Source organism: Oncorhynchus tshawytscha, linkage group LG29 (assembly GCF_018296145.1).
Source record: "Oncorhynchus tshawytscha isolate Ot180627B linkage group LG29, Otsh_v2.0, whole genome shotgun sequence".
Taxonomy (NCBI): domain Eukaryota; kingdom Metazoa; phylum Chordata; class Actinopteri; order Salmoniformes; family Salmonidae; genus Oncorhynchus; species Oncorhynchus tshawytscha.
In genome coordinates, this window is record NC_056457.1 from 29,495,910 (window position 1) to 29,516,896 (window position 20,987).

General features: G+C 43.5%; 1 protein-coding gene and 1 long non-coding RNA gene across 5 annotated transcripts in view; one reads left to right on the forward strand and one right to left on the reverse strand.

The window, feature by feature from the left end:
* Positions 1 to 20,987, reverse strand: part of LOC112240516 (semaphorin-5A-like) — a 310,054-nt gene that overhangs the window by 122,136 nt on the left and 166,931 nt on the right. For all 4 annotated transcript variants that reach the window (XR_006080276.1, XR_006080275.1, XM_042308578.1 and 1 more), the window contains exons 10-11: positions 14,016 to 14,220; positions 6,927 to 7,134 (exon numbers count right to left, since the gene is read on the reverse strand). Coding sequence is in view for 2 of the 4 variants with exons in the window: in XM_042308578.1 (XP_042164512.1) it covers positions 6,927 to 7,134; positions 14,016 to 14,220 (413 nt within the window). In the remaining 2 variants the exon portion in view is untranslated. The remainder of the gene's footprint in view (positions 1 to 6,926; positions 7,135 to 14,015; positions 14,221 to 20,987) is intronic.
* Positions 1 to 20,987, forward strand: part of LOC112227636 — a 77,431-nt gene that overhangs the window by 55,107 nt on the left and 1,337 nt on the right. The window contains exon 2 of the long non-coding RNA XR_006080277.1: positions 15,791 to 15,902. This is a non-coding gene — a long non-coding RNA (uncharacterized LOC112227636). The remainder of the gene's footprint in view (positions 1 to 15,790; positions 15,903 to 20,987) is intronic.

Here is a 20,987-nt window from a genome sequence, read left to right on the forward strand (position 1 = left end):
AGAGAATGAGACAGAAGGAGAGAGAAGGAGCCAGAAGGAGTGAGGAGACAAAAGGAGAGAGAAGAAGAGAGAAGGAGAGAGGAGACAGAAGGAGAGAGAAGGAGAGGGAAAGAGACAGGAGGAGAGAGGAGGAGAGAGGAGAGAATGAGACAGAAGGAGAGAGAAGGAGCCAGAAGGAGAGTGAAGGAGAGAGAAAAGAGAAGGAGACAGAAGGAGAGAAGAGGAAACAGAAGGAGAGAGAAGGAGAGAGAAAGAGACAGAGGAGGAAACAGAAGGAGAGAGAAGGCAAAAGGAGGTGAGGAGGGCAGAAGGAGGAGAGAAGGAGATAGAAGGAGAGAGAAAGAGAGAGGCAGGAGAAGGAGACAGAAGGAGAGAACTTAAGGAAAGCTTTGACTATGTACAGACTCAGTGAGCATAGCCTTGCTATTGAGAAAGGCCATCGTAGGCAGACATGGCTCTGAAGAGAAGACTATGTGCACACTGCCCACAATATGATGTGGGTCACGTTCTCACCATAGTTCTGTTATGTTATTCTTTGTTTTAGTATGGTCAGGGCGTGAGTTGGGGTAGGCAGTCTATGTTTGTTTTGCTATGTTGGTTTTTGTGTTCGACCTAGTATGGTTCTCAATCAGAGGCAGGTGTCGTTAGTTGCCTGGGTTTCACTTTTGCTTTGTGGGTGTTTGTTTCCGTGTGAGTGTTTGGGCCACACGGTGCTGTTTCGGTTTTCGTTTTGTTCTCATGGTTTATTGTTTTGTATTGCAGTGTTCAGTTCGTTTTGAATAAATCATCATGAACACTTACCACCCTGCTCTTTGGTCCGATCCTTCTTCCACCTCTGAATGCCATTACAATGTGGAAACTGAGCTGCACTTCCTAACCTCCTGTCCAACGTATGACCTTATTAGAGACACATATTTCCCTCAGATTACACAGATCCACAAAGAATTCAAAAACAAACCCAATTTCGATAAACTCCCATATCTACTGGGTGAAATTCCACAGTGTGACATCACAGCAGCAAGATTTGTGACCTGTTGCCACAAGAAAAGGGCAACCAGTGAAGAACAAACACCATTGTAAATACAACTTTATTGTTTTGAAACTTCTGTATGTGTAATGTTTACTGTTCATTTTTATTGTTTATTTCACTTTTGTATATTGTCTACCTCACTTGCTTTAGCAATGTTAACACATGTGCCCCATGCCAATAAAGCCCCCTTGAATTGAATTGAATTGAGAGGAGAGAATGAGACAGAAGGAGAGAGGAGGAGAGAGCAGGAGACAGAAGGAGACAGGAGGAGACAGGAGGAGAGAGAAGAAGAGAGAAAGAGAAAAAAAGAGGAGAGAGGAGGAAACAGAAGGAGAGAGAAGGAGAGAAAAGGAGAGAGAAAAAGACAGAGGAGGAGAGAGAAGGAGATATAAGGCAAGAGGAGGAGAGGAGGACAGAAGGAGGAGAGAGAAGGAGATAGAAGGAGAGAGGAAGAGAGAGGAGATAGAAGGAGAGAGAAGGAGATAGAAGGAGAGAGGAAGAGAAAAAAAGAGAGGAGAGAGGAGGAAACAGAAGGAGAGAGAAGGAGACAGAAGGAGAGAGGTGATAGGAGAGAGAATGAGACAGAATGAGAGAGGAAGAGACAGAAAGAGAGAGCAGGTGAGAGAAGGAGAGAGAAGGAAAGAGGAGTCAGAAGGAGAGAGGAGGAGAGAGGAGAGAGAAGGAGACAGAAGGAGAGAGAATGAGACAGAAGGAGAGAGAAGGAGACAGAAGGAGAGAGGAGGAGGCAGAAAGAGAGAGGACAGAAGGAAAGAGGAGGAGACAAGGAGAGAGAAGTAGAGAGGAGGAGAGAGAACAAAAGAGGAGGAGGCAGATGGAGAGAGGAGGTGAGAGAAGGAGAGAGGAGGTGAGAGGAGGAGAGAGGAAAGATATAGTACAATGTGATATCATCAATTGTGAAAAGCTTGTTCAAGAGTCATGTTCTGATCTGGAAACTTTATAGGCAAATTATTCAGATTTCTCTCTATGTTAGGCTATGTACAGTCAAAATACCTGAAGCATGTATTTGAGTGTCTACATATTTTCTGCTTAAAAACAAACTATTTTCACAAAACAGATTTGTCATGGGACCAGACAAATAGCAGCTTTTTCAGGTCTGTGTATGGGAGGTTTCGAGCACCATAAATTACCTGATGTCTCTTTCTATAATGCCAAAAAGAGAGCAGTGTCACAACACACACAACACAGACTGATCTCTGAGACACAACACAACATAAACTGATCTCTAAGACACAACACAGACTGATCTCTGAGACACAACACAGACTGATCTCTTATACACAACACAACCTAGACTGATCTCTGAGACACAACACAGACTGATCTCTTATACACACACAGACTGATCTTGTATACACAACACAGACTGATCTCTGATACACAACACAGACTGATCTCTGAGACACAACAAAGACTGATCTCTGAGACACAACCTAGACTGATCTCTGAGACACAACACAGACTGATCTCTGAGACACAACACAGACTGATCTCTGATACACAACACGGACTGATTTCTGACACACAACACAGACTGATCTCTGACACACAACACAGACTGATCTCTGACACACAACACAGACTGATCTCTGATACACAACACAGACTGATCTCTGACACACAACACAGACTGATCTCTGACACACAACACAGACTGATCTCTGACACACAACACAGACTTATCTCTGACACACAACACAGACTGATCTCTGAGACAAAACACAGACTGTTCTCTGAGACACAACACAGACTGATCTCTGATACACAACACAGAGTGATCTCTGAGACAAAACACAGACTGATCTCTGACACACAACACAGACTGATCTCTGAAACACAACACAGACTGATCTCTGATACACAACACAGCCTGATCTCTGACACACAACACAGACTGATCTCTGAGACACAACACAACACAGACTGATCTCTGATACACACACAGACTGATCTCTGATACACAACACAGGCTGATCTCTGAGACACAACACAACACAGACTGATCTCTGATACACACACAGACTGATCTCTGATACACAACACAGGCTGATCTCTGAGACGCAACACAGACTGATCTCTGAGATGCAACACAGACTGATCTCTGAGACACAACACAGACTGATCTCTGAGACACAACACAGACTGATCTCTGACACACAACACAGACTGATCTCTGATCCACAACACAGACTGATCGCTGACACACAACACAGACTGATCTCTGACACACAACACAGACTGATCTCTGACACACAACACAGACTGATCTCTGACACACAACACAGACTGATCTCTGACACACAACACAGACTGATATCTGATACACAACACAGACTGATCTCTGATACACAACACAGACTGATCTCTGACACACAACACAGACTGATTCAGATACACAACACAGACTGATCTCTGAGATAGACAGATAGTAACAGCTGGTAATAGCCTAAGAGGCTCCCAGCGCATGTGGGACATAATGGTGATATATTGTGTACTGTCGCACACACACACACACACACACACACACACACACACACACACACACACACGCACACACAGGTTGGTGAAAACACACACACACACAAACACAGAACGTATGTCAGAAGTAAAAAAATCTACAATGTATGATGATCTCTTTCAGCCCCAGGTGTTATCATGTATCTCCTACCGCCCCAGGTGTTATCATGTCCCTCCTATAGCCCCAGGTGTTATTATGTATCTCCTATAGCCCCAGGTGTTATCATATATCTCCTACTGCCCCAGGTGTTATCATGTATCTCCTATAGCCCCAGGTGTTATCATGTATCTCCTACCGCCCCAGGTGTTATCATGTATCTCCTATAGCCCCAGGTGTTATCATGTATATCCTACAGCCCCAGGTGTTATCATGTATCTCCTACAGCCCCAGGTGTTATCATGTATCTCCTACAGCCCCAGGTGTTATCATGTATCTCCTACAGCCCCAGGTGTTATCATGTATCTCTTATAGCCCCAGGTGTTATCATGTACAGTGGGGCAAAAAAGTATTTAGTCAGCCACCAATTGTGCAAGTTCTCCCACTTAAAAAGATGAGAGAGGCCTGTAATTTTCATCATAGGTACACTTCAACTATGACAGACAAAATGAGAAAAAAAAATCCAGAAAATCACATTGTAGGATTTTTTATGAATTTATTTGCAAATTATGGTGGAAAATAAGTATTTGGTCAATAACAAAAGTTTATCTCAATACTTTGTTATATACCCTTTGTTGGCAATGACAGAGGTCAAACGTTTTCTGTAAGTCTTCACAAGGTTTTCAAACACTGTTGCTGGTATTTTGCCCATTCCTCCATGCAGATCTCCTCTAGAGCAGTGATGTATTGCTGTTGCTGGGCAACACAGACCTTCAACTCCCTCCAAAGATTTTCTATGGGGTTGAGATCTGGAGACTGGCTAGGCCACTCCAGGACCTTGAAATGCTTCTTACGAAGCCACTCCTTCGTTGCCCAGGCGGTGTGTTTGGGATCATTGTCATGTTGAAAGACCCAGCCACATTTCATCTTCAATGCCCTTGCTGATGGAAGGAGATTTTCACTCAAAATCTCACGATACATGGCCCCATTCATTCTTTCCTTTACACAGATCAGTCATCCTGGTCCCTTTGCAGAAAAACAACCCCAAAGCATTATGTTTCCACCCCCATGCTTCACAGTAGGTATGGTGTTCTTTGGATGCAACTCAGCATTCTTTGTCCTCCAAACACGACGAATTGAGTTTTTACCAAAAAGTTATATTTTGGTTTCATCTGACCATATGACATTCTCACAATCTTCTTCTGGATCATCCAAATGCTCTCTAGCAAACTTCAGACGGGCCTGGACATGTACTGGCTTAAGCAGGGGGACACGTCTGGCACTGCAGGATTTGAGTCCCTGGCGGCGTAGTGTGTTACTGATGGTAGGCGTTTGTTACTTTGGTCCCAGCTCTCTGCAGGTCATTCACTAGGTCACCCCGTGTGGTTCTGGGATTTTTGCGCACCGTTCTTGTGATCATTTTGACCACACGGGGTGAGATCTTGCGTGGAGCCCCAGATCGAGGGAGATTATCAGTGGTCTTGTATGTCTTCCATTTCCTAATAATTGCTCCCACAGTTGATTTCTTCAAACCAAGCTGCTTATCTATTGCAGATTCAGTCTTCCCAGCCTGGTGTAGGTCTACAATTTTGTTTCTGGTGACCTTTGACAGCTCTTTGGTCTTGGCCATAGTGGAGTTTGGAGTGTGACTGTTTGAGGTTGTGGACAGGTGTCTTTTATAGTGATAACAAGTTCAAACAGGTGCCATTAATACAGGTAACGAGTGGAGGACAGAGGATCCTCTTAAATAAGAAGTTACAGGTCTGTGAGAGCCAGAAATCTTGCTTGTTTGTTGGTGACTTTTTTGCCCCACTGTATCTCCTACAGCCCCAGGTGTTATCATGTATCTCCTACAGCCCCAGGTGATATCATGTATCTCCTACAGCCCCAGGTGTTATCATGTATCTCCTACCGCCCCAGGTGTTATCATGTATCTCCTACAGCCCCAGGTGTTATCATGTATCTCCTATAGCCCCAGGTGTTATCATGTATCTCCTACAGCCCCAGGTGTTATCATGTATCTCCTACAGCCCCAGGTGTTATCATGTATCTCCTACAGCCCCAGGTGTTATCATGTATCTCCTATAGCCCCAGGTGTTATCATGTATCTCCTACAGCCCCAGGTGTTATCATGTATCTCCTACCGCCCCAGGTGTTATCATGTATCTCCTACAGCCCCAGGTGTTATCATGTATCTCCTACAGCCCCAGGTGTTATCATGTATCTCCTCAGCCCCAGGTGTTATCATGTATCTCCTATAGCCCCAGGTGTTATCATGTTTCTCCTACAGCCCCAGGTGTTATCATGTATCTCCTACAGCCCCAGGTGTTATCATGTATCTCCTACAGCCCCAGGTGTTATCATGTATCTCCTACAGCCCCAGGTGTTATCATATATCTCCATTTATCTAAACCCTGAGAATAACTTATTTCTCTGTGAGATTAAATCTGCACGTCTCTTCATCTATATTAATGGAATGATGAACTATTGTTTTTCCAACTCTCTTCATTGGAGTTGATAGTCTCCAGTGACTCTGTCTCTGTGAAGCATTGCAGTACGTCCCAAATGACAACCTATTCCTTTTTTTTTGACCAGAGCCCTTTCAAAAAGTAGTGAACAAAACAGGTAATAGGGTCCCATTTAGGATGCAAGCCTTATCTCTGTGAGTCATGCATGGGTCTACTGTTATCCATGAGTCTACTGTTATCCATGGGTCTACTGTTATCCATGGGTCTACTGTTATCCATGGGTCTACTGTTATCCATGGGTCTACTGTTATCCATGGGTCTACTGTTATCCATGGGTCTACTGTTATCCATGGGTCTACTGTTATCCATGGGTCTACTGTTATCCATGGGTCTACTGTTATCCATGGGTCTACTGTTATCCATGGGTCTACTGTTATCCATGGGTTTACTGTTATCCATGGGTCTACTGTTATCCATGGGTCTACTGTTATCCATGGGTCTACTGTTATCCTTGGCAGTGTGCTCTGAACAATCTGCTTTCCCTCGATATTCAATACGTCTCACTAACACACTCCCACTACAACAGCCACAGCAGCTGAGGGGACAAGAAGGTACAAGTACATTACAATGGCATCATGCCAGGTCCCACTATATAATTGAAGTCATTTGCTTGTAACAACTCTGTAACTACCTGTAGTTGTGTAGGAGTAGTGTATGTGTGTTGGTGTACGGTTGGATCTTGCCTGAGACCTGAAGCTGACATGGTTTTGCGTCGCCTGTCTCTGTGTGTACTCACTCTCTGGTCTTGTGAAAGTCGCATCTCATCAGTGGTATCTTGATGACTTGGTCCCTGACGCCGACATACAGTTCACTGCTGCTGTGTAGGATCAGGAGGCTTCTGATTGGCTGTTTCCTCCTGGGCGGAAACAACTCAATCTCATCCAATAGACAGCTGCCCATGGTCTGGTTCAGAGGAGACAGGACCTTACGGATGGTGCCATAGTCTGGATGGAGAGGAGAGAGTGAGATCATCATTAGAGAGGAAGAGGAAGAGGAGGTTGAGATGAAGCAGGTAAGGGCCTCCCGGGTGGCGCAGTGCACGCCTCCCGACGCCTGTGGCGGGCTGGGCGCAGTGCACGCTAACCAAGGTTGCCAGGTGCACGGTGTTTCCTCTGACACATTGGTGCGGCTGGCTTCCGGGTTGGATGCGCACTGTGTTAAGAAGCAGTACGGCTTGGTTGGGTTGTATATCGGAGGACGCATGGCTTTCAACCTTCGTCTCTCCCGGGCCCGTACGGGAGTTGTAGAGATGAGACAAGATAGTAGCTATTAAACAATTGGATAGTATGAAATTGGGGAGAAACAGGGGTAAAAATTCAACGAAAAAAAGAGATGAAGCAGGTAAACAAAAAAAGAGATATTATGGATCAAAATGGAATAAATAAAGCATTGTTCTTCTTTAAAGGGAGTGAATGAGGGAGAGGAAGAGTCACAATTGACTCCATCTTTGCCAAAGTTACAACATCCCCAATGATCTACTTCCTGCATCTAAACTGGAGTGTTTTTTGACATGGTAAATTCTGCCGTCATAGGAAGTCTTGATTTACTGATGATCTCAGCAAACCCAAATCAAATCTGTCACATGCGCTGAATACAACAGGTGTAGACAGGAAGTCCAGGATCCAGTTGCAGAGGGAGGTGTTTAGTCCCAGGATCCTTAGCTTAATAATGAGCTTGTAGGGTACTCTGGTATTGAATGCTGAGCTGTAGTCAATGAATAGCATTCTCACATAGGTGTTCCTTTTGTCCAAGTGGGAAAGGCAGTGTGGAGAGCAATAGAGATTGCATCAACTGTGGATCTGTTTGGGCAGTATGCAAATTGGAGTAGGTCTAGGGTTTCTGGGATAATGGCGTTGATGTGAGCCATTACCAACCTTTCAAAGCTACGGGTCTGTAGTCATTTAGGCAGGTTACCTTAGTGTTCTTGGGCACAGGGACTATGGTGGTCTGCTTGAAACATGTTGGTATTACAGACTTAATCAGGGACATGATGAAAATGTCAGTGAAGACACCTACCAGTTGGTCAGCACATGCCCGGAGCACACGTCCTGGTAATCCATCTGGTATTCCGTCTGGCCCTGCGGCCTTGTGTATGTTGACCTGTTTAATGGTCTTACTCACATCGGCTACGGAGAGTGTGATCACACAGTAATCCGAACAGCTGATGCTCTCATGCATGCTTCAGTGTTGTTTGCCTCGACGCGAGCAAAGAAGTTATTAACTCATCTGGTAGGCTCTTGTCACTGGGCAGCTCGTGGCTGTGCTTCCCTTTGTTGTCTGTAATAGTTTGCAAGCCCTGCCACATAAGACAAGCATCGGAGCCGGTGTAGTATGATCCAATCCTAGCCCTGTATTAACGCTTTGCCTGTTTGATGGTTCTTCGCAGGGCATAGCAGGATTTCTTGTAAGCTTCTGGGTTAGAGTCTGTGGCTGACTCTAAGTGACTGATGTGGTGTACACCTCAATGCCATCGGAAGAATCCCGGAACATGTTCCAGTCTGTGATAGCAAAACAGTCCTGTAGTTTAGCATCAGCTTCATCAGACCACTTTTTTATAGCCCGAGTCACTGGTGCTTCCTGCTTTAATTTTTGCTTGTAAGCAAGAATCAGGAGGATAGAATTGTGGTCGGATTTACCAAATGGAGGGCGAGGGAGAGCTTTGTACGCGTCTCTGTGTGTGGAGTACAGGTGATCTAGAATTTATTTCCCCTCTTGTTGCACATTTAACATGTTGATAGAGATTTGGTAGAACTGATTTAAGTTTCCCTGCATTAAGTCTCCGGCCACTAGGAGCGCCGCCTCTGGGTGAATGGTTTCCTGTTTGCTTATTTCCTTATACAGCTGACTGAGTGAGGTCTTAGTGCCAGCATCTGTTTGTGGTGGTAAATAAACAGCCACGAAAAGTATAGCTGAGAACTCTCTAGGCAAGTAGTGTGGCCTGCAATTTCCAATACTGTAACGGAGACTATCTGTGTCCCGCAGTGTCTCTCTTCAAATTCCATGTATTCCAGACCAGGATAGGAAAATCCCATGTGAATGCCAGTATAGGAAAATCCCATTGTGATTGCATAAAATACATAATCTAAAAATGGAACAGTAAGAATTCCTATTCCCAAAACACACAGCTTCAAGATGGTAAAATACAAAGGCAGAGGCCTGCCTGTAGCAGAGTTTTTCACAGATGCAGCAATGGGTCTTTTATAGATTTGGAGGGAAACCAATAACCGAGATACTCAGAAATTAATAAGACAGCCTCCCGAGTGGCGCGGTGCATCGCAGTGCCTTAGACTGTGCCACTAGAGATCCTAGCTCCTAGCTGTGCCACTAAAGATCCTTGTCCAAATCCAGACTCTGTCGTAGCTGGCCGCGACCAGGAGACCAATGGGGCGGTGAGCAATTGGCCAATCGTCATCTGGGTTAGGGGAGGGTTTGGCCAGAAGGGATGTTCTTGTCCTATCGCGCACTAGCGACTCCTGTGGCGGGCTGGGGGCAGTAAACGCTGACATGGTCGCCAGGTGTACGGTGTTTCGTCCGACACATTGGTGCGGCTGGCATCCTTGTTAAGCGGTATTGTGTCAAGAAGCAGTGTGGCTTTGCTGGGATGTGTTTTGGAGAATGCACAGCTCTTGACCTTCGGCCTCTCCTGAGTCTGTGCGGGAGTTGCAGCGATGGGAAAAGACTGTAACCACAAATTGGATACAATGAAATTGGGGGGAAAAGGGGGAAAATATAACGAAAAAAAAGAAATTGATAAAACTTGACTAGTGTCAGAGGAAACACCGTGCACCTTGACATGCAAATAAATGTTTGCAATACTTTGGTTCCACATGCCAAAACAGTATTATAGTTCCCGGCCAGTTATATTATAGTTCCTGGCTAGTTCTAATATAGTTCCTGGCTAGTTCCTGGCCACTTCTATTATAGTTCCTGGCTAGTTCCTGGCTAGTTCCTGGCTAGTGCTATTATAGTTCCTGGCTAGTTCCTGGCTAGTTCCTGGCCAGTGCTATTATAGTTCCTGGCTAGTTCCTGGCTAGTTCTATTATAGTTCCTGGCCAGTTATATTATAGTTCCTGGCCAGTTCCTGGCTAGTTCCCGGCCAGTTCTATTATAGTTCCTGGCTAGTTCCTGGCTAGTTCCTGGCTAGTTCCTGGCCAGTGCTATTATAGTTCCTGGCCAGTTCCTGGCTAGTTCCCGGCCAGTTCTATTATAGTTCCTGGCCAGTTCCTGGCTAGTTCCTGGCCAGTGCTATTATAGTTCCTGGCTAGTTCCTGGCCAGTGCTATTATAGTTCCTGGCCAGTTATATTATAGTTCCTGGCCAGTTCCTGGCCAGTGCTATTATAGTTCCTGGCTAGTTCCTGGCCACTTCTATTATAGTTCCTGGCTAGTTCCTGGCCAGTTATATTACAGTTCCTGGCTAGTTCCTGGCCACTTCTATTATAGTTCCTGGCCAGTGCTATTATAGTTCCTGGCCAGTTCCTGGCTAGTTCCTGGCCAGTTCTATTATAGTTCCTGGCTAGTTCCTGGCCAGCTCTAATATAGTTCCTGGCTAGTTCCTGGCTAGTTCCTGACCACTTCTATTATAGTTCCTGTCTAGTTCCTGGCTAGTTCCTGGTTAGTTGTATTATAGTTCCTGGCTAGTTCCTGGCTAGTTCTATTGTAGTTCCTGGTCAGTTCTAATATAGTTCCTGGCTAGTTCCTGGCCACTTCTGTTATAGTTCCTGGCTAGTTCCTGGCCAGTTCTAATATAGTTCCTGGCTAGTTCCTGGCCAGTTCTAATATAGTTCCTGGCTAGTTCCTGGCAGGTTCTATTAAAGTTCCTGGTTAGTTCTATCATAGTTCCTGGCCACTTCTAATATAGTTCCTGGCTAGTTCCTGGCCACTTCTATTACAGTTCCTGGCCACTTCTATTATAGTTCCTGGCTAGTTCCTGGCCACTTCTATTATAGTTCCTGGCTAGTTCCTGGCAGGTTCTATTATAGTTCCTGGCTAATTCCTGGTCAGTTCTATTATAGTTCCTGGCCAGTTCTGTTATAGTTCCTGGCCAGTTCTGTTATAGTTCCTGGCCAGTTCTGTTATAGTTCCTGGCCAGTTCTGTTATAGTTCCTGGCCAGTTCTATTATAGTTCCTGGCCAGTTCTGTTATAGTTCCTGGCCAGTTCTGTTATAGTTCCTGGCCAGTTCTATTATAGTTCCTGGCCAGTTCCTTTGTGTGATTCACAATGTCAAAAGGTTGGAAAATCACTGAACTACACTCAACCTGATATCACAGTGACCAGGCTGAATACACTACCTAGCAGTTTGGCCTCCTTGTAAAACTACCAGAGAATGGCCCCAATCAGTGAAGTTTACTATATTGTTAATAGATGATTAGCAATGTGTGCTAGCCGTTGCAAATGGCCCTGGCACTGGTTCAGATGTTTTCATTAGCATCTGGTGAGCATCCAGAAACTCCTCTGCTCAGTGAACTGACCGCTCTCGTGCTAAAGCCACTTTGATCACACAGACACACTCCCGCATGTATAAACACAAACCACACACACACACACACACACACACACACACACACACACACACACACACACACACACACACACACACACACACACACACACACACACACACACACACACACACACACACACACACACACAAACAGACGGGTCAGACAGAAAGTCCACAAGGCTAGTGATGGAGGAAAGGTGGAAAGGGGGATCCAAGAGACAGAATGAGACAGAGCATGGCTGTATGAGAAAGAGCATGGCTGTATGAGACAGAGCATGGCTGTATGAGACAGAGAATGGCTGTATGAGACAGAGCATGGCTGTATGAGACAGAGAATGGCTGTATGAGAAAGAGCATGGCTGTATGAGACAGAGCATGGCTGTATGAGACAGAGCATGGCTGTATGAGACAGAGCATGGCTGTATGAGAAAGAGCATGGCTGTATGAGACAGAGCATGGCTGTATGAGACAGAGCATGGTTGTATGAGACAGAGAATGGCTGTATGAGACAGAGCATGGCTGTATGAGACAGAGAATGGCTGTATAAGAGAGCATGGCTGTATGAGACAGACCATGGCTGTATGAGAAAGTGCATGGCAGTATGAGAAAGAGCATGGCTGTATGAGACAGAGCATGGCAGTATGAGAAAGAGCATGGCTGTATGAGACAGAGCATGGCTGTATGAGACAGAGCATGGCTGTATGAGAAAGAGCATGGCTGTATGAGTCCAAGCATGGCTTTATGAGACAGAGAAGGGCTGTATGAGACAGAGAATGGCTGTATGAGACAGAGCATGGCTGTATGAGACAGAGCATGGCTGTATGAGAAAGAGCATGGCTGTATGAGACAGAGCATGGCTGTATGAGACAGAGCATGGCTGTATGAGTCCAAGCATGACTTTATGAGACAGAGAAGGGCTGTATGAGACAGATAATGCCTGTATGAGACAGAGAATGGCTGTATGAGAGAGAGCATGGCTGTATGAGACAGAGCATGGCTGTATGAGACAGACCATGGCTATATGAGAAAGAGCATGGTTGTATGAGACAGAGAATGGCTGTATGAGACAGAGCATGGCTGTATGAGAAAGAGCATGGCAGAATGAGACAGAGCATGGCTGTATGAGACAGAGCATGGCTGTATGAGACAGAGCATGGCTGTATGAGACAGAGCATGGCTGTATGAGACAGAGCATTGCTGTATGAGAGAGGATGGCAGAATGAGACAGAGCATAGCTGTATGAGACAGAGCATGGCTGAGAGACAGAGCATGAGAGGATGGCAGAATGAGACAGAGCATAGCTGTATGAGACAGAGCATGGCTGAATGAGACAGAGCATAGCTGTATGAGACAGAGCATAGCTGTATGGGGGATTGAATGGTGTTTACCATCTCTCTATGAGGGATTGAATGGTGTTTACCATCTCTCTATGAGGGATTGAATGTTGTTTACCACCTCTCTATGAGGGATTGAATGGTGTTTACCACCTCTCAGTGAGGGATTTGTGTGGGTGTGTGTGGGGGCGTGGGGGTTTAATGTGTGTGGTTGTCTTCTGTGTGTGTGTGTGAAGGTGTGCATGAGGTTGTGTGTTTGTTTGTGTGTGTGTGTGTGTGTGTGTGTGTGTGTGTGTGTGTGTATTTGTAAGTGTGTAAGTGTGTGTTTCAATCTATCTGAATTCTATCCCTTTGATTCTGCTCGTGGTAGAGAGGTTGAGAAAGGTGACGGAAGACTTCTAATCTTTCATTCTGCTGACAATGGGACAGCAATGTCCCGCCATGTGTCTTCCATACACACCGGCACACATACAAAGAGTCTTGTTTAAATAACCTTATGGGGACACACCCTAACCACTAACCCTTACCCTAAACTGAACCTTAACCCTAACCCTAACCCTAAATATAATTCTAACCCTAAAACTAACCATAAATCTAACCTTAACACTAATTCTACCTTAAAACTAAACCGCTTAGAAATAGCATTTGACCTTTTTGGGGACAAAATGTCCCCAGTTGGTAAAAAAAAAAGAGTTTACTATCCTTGTGGGGACTGCTGGTCCCCTCGAGTATAGTTCAAGACGTCCCCATATGCACACACACATGCACACGCGCACACGCACACACAGACACACACACACACACACACACACAGACTACCCCCCTCTCCCTGCCTGAGAGATGGAAAACACCACTCAACACACACACACACATGCACGCACACGCACGCACAGACACAGACATACACACACACAGACTACCCCCCCCTCCCTGCCTGAGAGATGGAAAACACCACTCAACACACACACACACACACAGTTTCCCCATACCTGTAGCCAGGTAGATGATGTGGAACAGCATGTCTTTGCCTTGCACCACGTCCACAGCTACGTGGGAGAAGCGAACGTCGTCCTCCATGAAGTAAGGGACAGGCTGGACCGGCTGGATCACCTCGTTCATCAGCAGGAACTTCTGGGCATCCTGCAGGTTCCTCTCTGTCAGGTTCAAATAGGAACCATAGTCTATGGTACCACACTGGAGACATGGAGACATTGATAAGGAATCATCTTGATAAGGAGTCATCTTGATAAGGAGACATATGACTAAGAACACATTGATAAGGAGACATACTTTATTAATAAGAAGGCATATTGATAAGGAGGTATATTGATAAGGTGACATATTGATAAGGAGTATTATTGATAAAGAGACATATTGATAAGGAGTCATATTGAAAATGAGCCATATTGATAAGGAGTCATATTGATAAGGAGTCATATAACTAAGAACACATTGATAAGGAGACATACTTTATTAATAAGAAGGCATATTGATAAGGAGGTATATTGATAAGGATACATATTAATAAGGAGACATATTAATAAGGAGACATATTGATAAGGAGACATATTGATAAGGATACATATTGATAAGGACTCATTGATAAGGAGAGATATTATAAGGATATGTATTGATAAGGAGACTTTAATAAGGAGGCATATCAATAAGGAGACATATTGATAAGGACTGATATTAATAAGGATACATATCAATAAGGAGACATATTGATAAGGAGACATATTGATACGGAGATGTATTGATAAGGAGACATATTGATAAGGAGACTTATTGATAAGGATACATATTAATAAGGATACATATTAATAAGGAGAGATATTATAAGGATATGTATTGATAAAGATTGATAAGGAGACTTTAATAAGGAGGCATATCAATAAGGAGGCATATTGATAAGGAGAGATATTATAAGGATATGTATTGATAAAGATTGATAATGAGACTTTAATAAGGAGGCATATCAATAAGGAGACATATTGATAAGGAGACATCAATAAGGAGATATATTGATAAGGAGATATATTGAAAAGGAGACATATTAATAAGGAATCTTATCAATAAGGAGACATATTGATAAGGAGAAATAGCAATAAGGAGCCATATTGATAAGGAGACATTGATAAGGAGACATATTGATAAGGAGACATATTGATAAGGAGAAATAGCAATAAGGAGACATATTGATAAGGAGATATTGTGGGTAAAGACCAATGGGTGGGTTTCCCTGTGAGTGCTGCTTTTTGTTTTACATCCATATGCTTATTAACACCAAAGATAACAATTACATAATTAATAATACATTCTTTCAACACCAGCTATTCTCTCCTGGAATATAAAAGGCCCAAACGGTTCTATTAAACATTGCAGCTGTCTTGACGGTCCTATTAACGTTGTCTTGATCTCCTAGCAAGAAACCATTGATATAGCAATGCTACAAGAAACACACCTGTTCCAAAAGGACACATAGAGAACAGAAAGCTATTTACACAAACTGGCTGTCTTTTCATCAGCCCCAAACACAACTAAAGGTGTTCATCATAATGATACATAACAAACCCTAATTCACCATCTTGGGTAAAAGCAAAGACCAAGAAGTCAGAATAACTTTTCTTAAATTTATCCATAATGGAAAGAAAATGGCCTTCATTGTTATTTACGTCTTCAAATTCATATGTTCCTAAGTTTTCTGATTATCAGAACAGTATATTGTTAGAATTAACTGAATTCCATCTGGTTATTTGGACAGATATGAATGCCATTTTGGACATGCGGGACAAATCTAGCGAGACCAACTGCAATCCACACACAACCATGGGTCTCCAGTATATACTCTCTGATTACAACCTCATTGATGCCTGGTGAGTACATAATCCCTATTAAAGCAAAAGAGTACACTTTCTACTAAAAAAGAATTCTCACAAATGGATTTCATTATATTATCTTCACCTCTATTTTTTTTCAATAAAAAAACAACATATCAGCTTGTCTGACCACCATGCTTACTACTGCCAACCTCAAATGTCTGAATCTCCTAAAAGAGCCACATTATGGAGGTTCAACACTTCATTACTACAAAATCCTATATTCTGAGATCAATTTGAAATTGAACTAAATACATTTATAATGATTAATACAAATTCAGTCGATGACCCCCGGATTCAATGGGATGCAACTGAAGTGTTTTATAAAAAATAATGCAACTGCATTTGCATCTGGGTTGAAGAAGATTTCAGATTTGTAAATGTTGTTAACTGTATTAGAGTGTTCTCGACAACCACTCTTGTCAGACTAGGTAGCTATTACTCTTTCTAAAGTCAAGACAGAACTTAATTTATTGATGAGACAGAGAGCAGAATTTGCCACCCATTGAGTTAGATTCAACCATTACTTTCATGGTAATCGTCCCAGTCATTTGCTGTCCAGCGTGCTACAAATGATCAATAATGATCAATTAGCTGACACAGCAACTATTGAATCTGAAACAGGGGAATTACTATCAGAACCCAAATTCAATCCAAGTTTCTCCCACTTCTTTAAAGAGTTGTATACTTCTTTGTAATTCCACACCAAGCCAGACTAAGTCCTTTCTAAGATAATTAAGAGAGAAAAAGCCACCTCGCTGGGAGCACAAATCTCTCTTTAATGAACTCAAAAGGGCATTGGATAGAATAAAGGCAAATTGCCTGGATGGGACGACATTCCTCCTGAGGTCTATTGAACATTTTGGAATCTGTTAGGTCCACTATTGCATGAAATGACTAATACAGATGTTCACAAAGGTTCATCTGGGAGAGATGTGAATACAGCACTAATTTGGCTTTTATACTGTATATAAAAAAAGGTGAAGATGCCACACAGTGTTCTCACTACCGCCCGCTATCTTTGATAAACACAGATATGAATCTTTTTTTTTGTTTTTATGTTGTCGTCCTGTCTTGAGACTTACTTACCAAAATTGATGGACCAAAGCGGGATTGTTAAAAAGCGTTTATCCTTGGATAACCTCCGTCAACTATTACGGCTGTGTCCCAATCCAAGGGCCTGCTACTGCCTTCCTGGCACCAAAGGCACCTACCTTAGAAGTTAGCACATTTCCAGTAGGTAACTGCCAATTGGGACGGGATTCAGCCACAGAGGACAACGCATTCACATTCCACTGAACCGAGAGACGTTTGTTTACATTGTAGACACCGTAGCAGTGTGAGCAACTAGTGCTAGCAATTCAGTGAATAACTACCCAAATGGAAATATCTGACATGAATAACAAGTTAACAAGTAAAATAATCGATCTCCTCAGTGCCTGTCCATGAATGAAGCTGACACCGCCCAGAATAATTATCCTATGGTACAGTTCCTCCTTCTCACATATTGCTTGGTCTGCTGCTCCATTGTTGAGGACAGTCATGCTTTTGCATGCACTATACGTACACTAGACGATTTTTGGGGAGATCCGTTTTTTTTTTTTTTTACAGTATGTTTAAGAAAGATTAATAGCGGTGTTTCACTTTGAGATTAATATTGCATTAGAGCTGCTAATGTTTTTTTTTATGATTAATTCACACAACTATCACACCCGTGCATATTATGAAATCAAAATCAAATCAAATTGTATTAGTCACAGGCGCTGAATACAACAGGTGTAGTAGAACTTATAGTGAAATGCTTACTTGCAAGCCCTTAACCAACAATGCAGATAAAAAAATATGAATGTAGTAAAGTAGTTAAAGAGCAGCAGTAAAATAACAATAGCGAGACTATATATAGGGTGTTACGGTACAGAGTCAATGTGGAGACTATATACAGGGTGTTACGGTACAGAGTCAATGTGGAGACCATATACAGGGTATACTGGTACAGAGTCAATGTGGAGACTATATACAGGGGATACTGGTACAGAGTCAATGTGGAGGCTATATACAAGGGATACTGGTACAGAGTCAATGTGGAGACTATATACAAGGGATACTGGTACAGAGTCCATGTCGAGACTATATACAGGGTATAGTGGTACAGAGTCAATGTGGAGACTATATACAGGGTGTTACGGTACAGAGTCAACGTGGAGACTATACACAGGGGGTACCGGTACAGAGTACATGTGGAGGCTATATACAGGGGGTACTGGTACAGAGTCAATGTGGAGACTATATACAGGGGGTACTGTTACAGAGTCAATGAGGAGACTATATAAAGGGTGTTACGGTACAGAATCCATGTGGAGACTATATACAGGGTGTTACGGTACAGAGTCAATGTGGAGACTATACACAGGGTGTTACGGTACAGAGTCAATGTGGAAACTACATACAGGATGTTACGGTACAGAGTCAATGTGGAGACTATATACAGGGGGTACCGGTACAGAGTCAATGTGGAGACTATATACAGGGTGTTACGGTACAGAGTCAATGTGGAGGCTATATACAGGATGTTACGATACAGAGTCAATGTGGAGACTATATAAAGGGGGTACCGGTACAGAGTCAATGTGGAGACTATATACAGGGGGTACCGGTACAGAGTCAATGTGGAGGCTATATACAGGGGGTACTGGTACAGAGTCAATGTGGAGACTATATACAGGGGGTACCGGTACAGAGTCAATGTGGAGGCTATATACAGGGGGTACCGGTACAGAGTCAATGTGGAGACAATATAAAGGGTGTTAAGGTACAGAGACAATGTGTGGGGGCACAGGTTAGTCGAGGTAATTGAGGTAGTATGTACATGTAGGTAGAGTTACTAAAATGACTATGCATAGATGATAACAGAGAGTAGGTGGGGGGGAATGCAAATAGTCTGGGTAGCCATTTGATTAGATAATCAGGAATCTTATGGCTTGGGGGTAGAAGCTGTTTAGAAGTCTCTTGAACTTAGACTTGGCACTCCGGTACCGCTTGCCGTGCGGTAGCAGAGAGAAAAGTCTATGACTAGGATGGCTGGAGTATTTGACAATTCTTAGGGCCTTCCTCTGACACCATCTGGTATAGGGGTCCTGGATGGCAGGAAGCTTGGCCCAAGTGATGTACTGTACTGGGCAGTATGCACTACCCTCTGTAGTGCATTGTGGTCGGAGGCTGAGCAGGTGCCATACCAGGCAATGATACAACCAGTCAGGATGCTCTCGATGTTGCAGCTGTAGAACCTTTTGAGGATATGAGGACCCATGCCATATCTTTTCAGTCTCCTGAGAGGAATAGGTTTTGTCGTGCCCTCTTCACGACTGTCTTGGTGTGCTTGGACCATGTCAGTTTGTTGGTGATTTGGACAGGTCCATGAGAATGGGGGCGTGCTCGGTCCTCTTTTTCCTGTAGTCCACAATCATCTCCTTAGTCTTGATCACATTGAGGGAGAAGTTGTTGTTCTGCCACCACATGGCCAAGTCTCTGACCTCCCTATAGGCTGTCTCGTCATTGTCGGTGATCAGGCCTACCACTGTTGTGTCAAATTTAATGATGGTGTTGAAGTCGTGCCTGGCAGTGCAGTCATGAGTGAACAGGGAGTATCACCTTTCAATATTAGTTATCAACGAATACACAACTGAACATCAGTGTCATGGCTCACATCAACACCATTATCCCAGAAACCCTAGACCAACTCCAATTTGCATACCGCCCTAACAGAACCACAGATGATGCAATCTCTATTGCACTCCACACTGCCCTTTCCCACCTGGACAAAAGGAACACCTATGTGAGAATGCTGCTCAGCGTTCAACACCATAGTGCCCTCATTTTATCTCTTATTCTTATCCATATTTTTTTTCAACTGCACTGTCGGTTAGGGGCTTGAAAGTAAGCATTTCACTGTAAGGTTATATTTGGCGCATGTGACTAACAAAATTTGATTTGATGCAATCTAACTAGATAAGGCCTAGGCTACCTCATCTTAATGTAAGCTAAATGCATTGGATGCAAAACAAATACTGACATGTCATGAAGGATAACATATCCGATATAATTACATTTCCAGTCAAAAGTTTGGACACACCTACTCATTCAAGGGTTTTTCTTTATTTTTACTATTTTCTGCATTTTAGAATAATAGTGAAGACATCAAAAGTGTGAAATAACACATATGGAATCTTGCAGTAACCACAGAAATGTTGCCTTGATGATAGCTTTGCACACTCTCTCAACCAGCTTCACCTGGAAGGCTTTTCTAACAGTCTTGAAGAACTTCCCACATATGCTGAGCACTTGTGGGCTGGTTTTCTTTCGCTCGTCCAACTCATCCCAAACCATCTCAATTGGGTTGAGGTCGGTGATTGTGGAGGCCAGGTCATCTGATGCAGCATTCCATCACTCTCCTTCTTGATCAAATAGCCCTTACAAAGCCTGGAGGTGTGTTGGGTCATTGTCCTGTTGAAAAACAAATGATAGTTCCACTAAGTGCAAACCAGATGGGATGGCGGATCGCTGCAGAATGCTGTGGTAGCCATGCTGGTAAAGTGTGCCTTGAATTCTAAATAAATCACTGACAGTGTCACCACCATAGCACCACACACCATCACACCTCCTCCTCCATGTTTCACAGTGGGAACCTCTGTGGTAGCAGAATTACAAGATTATGTTATGTTTATGCACCAAATGGTTGTTTATTGAAATAGAGTAAGGTTCTTAGAACTCTCTCTCTCACTTTCTGAGTTAACTGAGTGCAGTCTTTTGAAGCATGGGCTGGCAACTGATTAAGTGATGGCTTGGTGATAAGAAACTTTACAGCCACATTCTGTTCTATGATTATTGGTGCATGTGACACATAACATATGTCTCCTGTCTGACTGAGCCTGCATTCATAGATAAGATGTGGTGTGTGTGTGACTCGAGATAGAGAGAGCCTGAAGGAATAGAACAAACATCTCATTGTTTGTTCTCATCCTTCCATCTGGGAAACTTAGCCTGGAGGAGTAAAATAACACCCCCCCGTGCAGATAAACGACAGGA